We start from the raw sequence: 6,913 nt of genomic DNA on the forward strand, positions 1-6,913 counted from the left end.
ACCTATTGTGACAGATTTCCTAACCTATTCCGTCACTCTATCATTACTATCTTCATTATCGTTTTTACGTTACCCTATATTATCACATTCAGATGTAACAATATACGAATTATTATAATCCAAATATTAGTTAATGATCCTAGATTCCCTGCCATAAATTACCAGGTTATGGGCCCAGGGGTGATATCTAGGGATTATTAAAGAGAAATGTTTTGGAATTTCTTAAAAACAAATTCAGCAAAATTAAGTGAAAACGTTCAGCCAAATTTTGAGGTTAGCCGCCTATGTGCAATAGTGCAGAAGACCCAAAGATGGAGGAAGAACGTGAAGAACAGAGGTACATAAAGTTACGAGGGGCAGAGAACCGGCCCGTATGGAGGTTCCAGATGAGAATCCAACTCATGGCAATTGAGGGGTACGGTATTGTCCAAGGGGAAAATCCGAAACCTGCGATTGTGACTGATCCACCCCCGACACCATCAGAGCAAGCTGCCTTCGCACTGAAGCTGAAGCAGTGGGAGAAAATAGAGGGAAAAGCACAACGCCTCATCGTAAACTGCCTGAACGAGACGACGATGCACCACGTGATGACCTGCACGTCTGCCAAGGAGATGTGGGATGCTCTGAACGAGGTCTACGCAAGCAAAACAGAGACTGCAGTCCACATGCTCCAGCAGGAGTGGTTCGTGCTATCCAAGGATCCCAGGGATGACATCGCAGAACACGTCTCCAAGGTACAGAGCGTCGCTCATAAACTCAAGCCTCTGGGTGAGACAGTTTCAGATTGCACGATTATGACAAAAATTCTGTTGACACCGCCACCCACCTTGAATCATTTTTATTCAGCCTGGGAGTCCACTGCCATGTCAGATCGAACACTGAGTAACCTGAAAGCAAGGTTGAGTGCGGAGGAGGCCAGGTTTGCGCATCAAGAGGCTCAGACCAACCCCAGTGGACTTATTACCAAGACAAAAGGTGCAAAAACTTAAACTCTAGCAGCAAAACAGGACGCGAGCAGCGGCGAAAAGTCACGTTGGAAGAAAAAGGGGCAAGGTCATGGGAAAAAGCCTGGAGAGTGCAATTATTGCCACAAACAAGGTCACTGGGAGTATGAGTGTCGCGAGAAACTGAAACACCTCTCCCAACACTACGAGGAGGACTCGAAGACGCCCAAAACCCATGGAGGAGCCCTGATGACTCACGTACTATCCACGTTACCCACATCGAACAGTTCAACTGAGGACTGGTATCTGGACTCAGCAGCGTCGAGTCACATGTTACCTAGAGAAGAGTGCTTCGTCAACTTGGAGCCCCTAGACTGCCCTGAACAAATCGTGATTGGTGATGGGAAAATCATCATAGGAGCTGGCAGAGGAAACATTAACGTTCTGGCCTTTGATGGAAAGGAATGGGTAGAGAAGCACATACATGACGTTCTGTTGGTGCCAGAGCTCAAATTCAACTTGTTTTCAACAGCAGCCGCAACTGACAAGGGTCTCGTATACGTAGCCACAAGCACAGGTGCTTGGTTCAAGAAAAATGGAGAGACAGTGGCAGTTGGAGAGCGTGAGGCCATGTCCATGAAGTTTAGGACGGTGTGCTCACAAGAAGCTGTGACATCAGGGGGCAAGCCAAGGGAGCCAAAAGCGCTGATATCTTCGCTCAAGATCTGGTAGAAGCGCCTTGCGCACCAGAACTTCCACCACATCACGAAGCTGCTCAGGAGAAAGGGCATAAAAACAGTGGGAGAGAAGGAATTTTGCAAACCGTGTGCAGAAGGCAAAATTCACCGTCTACCTCACCCGCCTATGAGAAACCAAACCAGTAGAGTTGGGCAAATAATACACGCTGACGCCTGCGGAAAGGTAGAGACAAAGTCCCTGGGAAGAGCAGAGTACTTCGTGTTGTTGAAGGACGACTATTCACACTGCAGGACGGTGTATTTCATGGCAGCAAAGAGTGAAGTTCCTGGGAACCTCCGACACTTCTTAATGAGAATGGAGAAAGAAACCGATGAGTCGGTGAAAATTTTCCGCACGGACAACGGATTGGAATTCATGAATGCGACGGGAAGGAAATCCTCGATGAAAGGGGGATTAAACACCAGAGATCGGTGGCCTACGTCCCTGAACAGAATGGACGCATTGAACGTGAGAATATGACAGTAATGGAGGCAGCACGGACGATGCTGGCAGCTACCCAACTGCCTAAGTACCTCTGAGCAGAGGCAATCAATGCTGCTGTGTTCATACTCAATCGAACAGGGACGAGCAGTGTGAAAGGAAAAACCCCATACGAGCTATAGCACAACAAGGAGCCAGACCTCAAGATGTTCAGAGGATTTGGGAGTGAAATGTTCATTCACACTCCTAAGCAGAAGAGACACGGCAAGTTCGGGACGAGGGCAACCAGGGGAATACTAGTCGGGTACGATGAGGATGTCAAGGGATACAGGGTATGGATACCTGACACCAGGAAGGTGGAAGTACACTGCCATGTAATATTCAACGAAGACAAACCCATTGAACCAACTGCAGAAAAACCAATACGATGGGGTTGGCCAATGGGTGATGACTCTGATGAAGGCGACACAGGTGACGAAACAAATCAGGTCAAGGAAGATGAACTGGCTGAGGATCAGATGGACATTTCTGAGGAAGACGATGACTTCATTGATGCCTCGCCAGTGGATGACTCAATCATCATCGATCTTGAGAAATACGAGATGACACAGAGAGAAAGCATCGGAGAAACCCCTGAAAGCCCCCAGAATCACCTCGGACCGGATCAAGACCAGGCTATGATAGCACTAATGGCGCATCAGGAGGAACCCCTCACTTATCAGGATGCAGAGAAGAGCAACGAGGCTTCCCAGTGGAAGACAGCAATAGCCGAGGAGCTGGAAGCCCTCGAGAAAAACCAGGCCTGATCTCTCGTGAAGAAACCCAAGGGAGCCAATGTCCTGAAAAATAGGTGGGTCTACAGCTTAAAGTATGACTAAGATGGATCCATTGGCAGATACAAAGCTCAACTTGTGGTGAAAGGTTGCCAGCAGAGGCCTGGAGTGGACTTCGGTGAGACTTACAGCCCTGTAGCCAGAATAGAGTCACTCAGGATGTGTTCTGCTCTGATGACAGCACAACGAATGCACTCAAGGCAATTCGATGTAAAAACTGCGTTTTTATATGGGAAGCTGAAAGAAGATGTCTACATGCAGCAGCCTGAGGGATATTCGGATGGGACAGATCGTGTTTGTAAATTCCAAAGAAGCCTCTATGGCTTGAGACAGGCCTCCAGGTGCTGGAACGAGAAGTTTATCAAGTGTTTGAAGAGGTTTGGTCTAGAGGCGACAGAGACTGACTCATGTGTTTTCACGAGCAGCAAACGAAACTTGATCCTTGCTATCCATGTTGATAATGGCTTAGTGATTGATAGAGATCCAAGAAAGATAGAGCAACTCATGAAGGACCTCAGTGAGGAGCTGGACATGAAGGTGACCCGAGTCAAAATTTTCCCCGGGTTTACGGCGTACTTCCAACTTTTTCAACCTACAATTCTTTGATGTTGAATTTTTCCGCCAAATTTTCACCGTCTTTTCAACCAAACTCAACGTACACTGGTACATGGACGTTGAAAGCCCGTCAACGTCTACTGAAAAATTCAACCTATTTTCAACGTTGATGACTTTTTTTGTGTTATAACTTACATTGGGCGTCCATTATCAGTGATTTCGAGAATGAATAATTTCACAGCAAAATGTCAAAAAACCTATTTCGGAATTATATTAATATCCATCAATAACTGTCTTCCAATTTTTTGTCATGACGTCATTCATCATCAAGATAATTAAATATTAATTTAAGCGGAGAAATTCAATTTGGAATTCAATTAGCTAATTTTTGAATTCCAAATACTTTAAACTGGAGTATTTTCCCAAGACTAATGTATGGATATTCCTATTATTCAATAGATTTTATCGATTGAAATAAAATAGTGTAAAATTATTTTATGGAATGTCTGCCCATTGGATTCGAGAATTGGAAAATTTTATGATTTGTTTTCTCTGTTTGTTGAGCATTAATAAGGGGGAAAGTTTGAAATGTTCCATGTTTTCTGTTACAAAAAAGAAAATTTGTCATTATTTTATTCCACTTTCTCAGGTGCACAAAAAAAATTGAAGTAATTGTCTAACACAATTCAAAGTATTTCCATTTTCTTACCTCGATTTGAGACAATAGATATCCTTGAAGTAGCTAATATTTGTTTCAATTTTGAATATTTTACGCCACAAAAATGTATTTGAAATATTCAATCACATCTTTATGTAAAAAAACAGAAAAAAAGTAATCAATGGAATTTTTATGTAATTTCATTGTATTTTATTGCACAATATAAACATTCTTTTACCAAGTCTGGCTCTTGTTTTGTAGTATATTTATTTCTATTTAATTTTTTTTTCAAATGACTACACGGTTAATCACGAAAACTTTATTGATTAAGAAAAAATTTTAATTGCTGACAAAAAATTGATAAGTGATTTCCAAAAATAAAATAGATTTTACTTTTTCCTAATCATGTGAAGGTATCCATTGACAGGTAATCCATTCACAGGTCTTCTATTTAATTGTTAGGGTTCAGAATTGGCAAGTTGAATTTCGATTTATCTTGATAATGAGCGATTCTAGGAGTAAATGTCAAAAAACAGTTTTTTTTTTGAAAATCTATTCAGCTAGAAAAAAAATCTTTTTGCTTTATCTCCTGAAATCACTTATTCCCACATAGATAGATCATTATGAGAAATATAGGATCTGGATGCAAAAACTTTTCACTCTGTTTTATACTCCATCATTCAAGCTCATAGCTATTTATTGGGAGCTCAATGTAAGATTGATCATCTATATTCATGTAAACACACACTGATACTATTTGGTCCAAGGGAAGTGCGATAATTTCATCCTGTCGATTGGTTTTGAGTAAGTGCACCAATGGCACATATTGCTCATCAATAGTGTCAGTACGTACTCCAAAGACACGATCATATCGCAATGTCCGTGTTATTGCATAATGCATTGGTAAACACAAACATTCATGTAAACAGTCACAATAAGGGGTGACTTTGATGAAGCAATGAATGGATCCTAATCTTTCTTCATCGTCGTGAATGTATTGAACATGAGAAGATTGAGTGTTTGAATCTCTCAAGTATGTTTCACAAATAATCAATTTATTTTGCTTCAAAAGATGATTGTATGTTTGTACTCTGCCCATCGGTATTCGAGATCGATTCATTGCTTCCAAAATCTGGACTGGAAGTTCTGGAAGGACTTTGGAATATGTTCCCACGCTGTAACAGCTGGTTGATATCTTCTCACAGATTTTCACGTGTTTCTTGCGGCGAAAACAATAATTTTTTATTGGACCTTCTGGGAGAAAATCAAGATGTCGCCTCATCATAATCAATTGTATGTGTGCCGTTGCTATTTGGGAATCTATGTGTCTCGTTCCATGTATAGCCTTCAGTAATTGACCATTCAAGTCTTCGTATGGGTAGCGTGAATAACCCAGTAGTGTAGTAATACGGGTTCTGGGGCAACGTTTTTGTCGTCGACCTGGTCGTTGGGGCCCAGTAGGGGGGTCAGATGAAAGTGGGTGGGTGGGTGGTTGATTAATTCGCGGGATCGCGGTTCAATTCGCGGTTTGATTCGCGGGGTCGCGGTTTAATTCGCGGGTCGATTCGCGGTTTGAGTAATTAATTCGCGATTTTTTCCCTCGAAGTGACGAAGGGGTTAATTAATTCGCGGTTTTTCCCTCGAAGTGATGAAAGGGTTAATTAATTCACGGTTTAATTCGCGGTTTGATTAATTAATCCCCGATTTTTTCCCTCGAAGTGATGAAAGGGTTAATTAATTCGCGCGGTCGCGGTTTAATTCGCGGTTTAATTCGCGTGGTTGCAATTTAATTCGCGGTTTAATTAATTAATTCGCGATTTTTTCCGTCAAAGTGATGAAAGGGTTATTTAATTCGCTGGTTAATCAATTTCATTCGCGGTTTTGCGTTACAAAGGACCTTCTCGGTGGAACTAGTCAATCCACCCCGCGAGGGGGTGAGTGAAGGGGTTAATTATTTCGCAACTGTAGAAATCATAGAAGGGGCTCCTCTTCTTCGTCAAACATTGACACCTGGCTCCACTTGACAGGTCTGAACTTGAGTTTTCCGGTACTTTCTCGTTTGCCACCCCCCTTCGTATGAAATTGTTGTTGATAACGATATCAATATGTAAATATTTATTTTAAAAAACATTTTCCTGTCACATGTCTGAACTTGAGTTTTCCGGTACTTTCCTGTTTGCCGCGCCCATTCGTGGGAAATCATTGTTAATAATGATATCACTATATAAACATTTATTTTTAAAAAACATTTTCCTGACACGTCTGAACTTGAGTTTTCCGGTACTTTCTCGTTTGCCGCCCCCCTTCATATGAAATTGTTGTTGATAACGATATCAATATATAAATATTTATTTTAAAAAGAAGGGCAGGAGTATGTATATATGCAAAGGATTTTTGCCTGAACTTAAGATTATCAGTCCTTTGATGATTACCGCTCGTAGAAACAAACGTTATTAATAATAATGTAAAAAATTATTTATTGAACAAAGAAAGGTTTAAGAGTGGGGGATTTATGTATATAAACGAAAAAATTCCCGCACATATCATCAGTTCATCTTGTCACTCTCCATGAAGGACAGCTTCAAACGACGGGAATTAAAGAAACGTTTAGACCTTCTCTTGAAAAACATTCAAAAAGTGAAACAAGTTATACAGTACCGAAGTGACATCAAAGTACTCTGCCCCAATCTGCAGAAGACTCGAATTTAAGCTTAATTATCATACCCACGTGAAAACAAAAAAAA

The 6,913-nt window shown here is 41.5% G+C and overlaps 1 protein-coding gene across 1 annotated transcript; it reads left to right on the forward strand.

The window, feature by feature from the left end:
- Positions 1 to 311: 311 nt before the first annotated feature.
- On the forward strand, positions 312 to 1,676 carry LOC107041912. The gene is made up of 2 exons (XM_015262728.1): positions 312 to 882; positions 997 to 1,676. Exons 1-2 carry the CDS (start codon positions 312 to 314, stop codon positions 1,674 to 1,676), a joined length of 1,251 nt encoding a protein of 416 aa, XP_015118214.1.
- Positions 1,677 to 6,913: the final 5,237 nt, after the last annotated feature.

This window comes from Diachasma alloeum, unplaced genomic scaffold (genome assembly GCF_001412515.2).
Source record: "Diachasma alloeum isolate Michigan unplaced genomic scaffold, Dall2.0 Dall_scaffold_00392, whole genome shotgun sequence".
Classification (NCBI taxonomy): Eukaryota; Metazoa; Arthropoda; class Insecta; order Hymenoptera; family Braconidae; genus Diachasma; species Diachasma alloeum.

Excerpts from the sequence above, each read along its gene's own strand:
- LOC107041912 (XM_015262728.1), top strand. The coding sequence starts at position 312 with ATGGAGGAAGAACGTGAAGAACAGAGGTACATAAAGTTACGAGGGGCA. Across the intron at positions 883-996 it reads CATGTCAGATCGAACACTGA|CAGCAAAACAGGACGCGAGC; the intron begins GTAACCTGAAAG and ends CTTAAACTCTAG.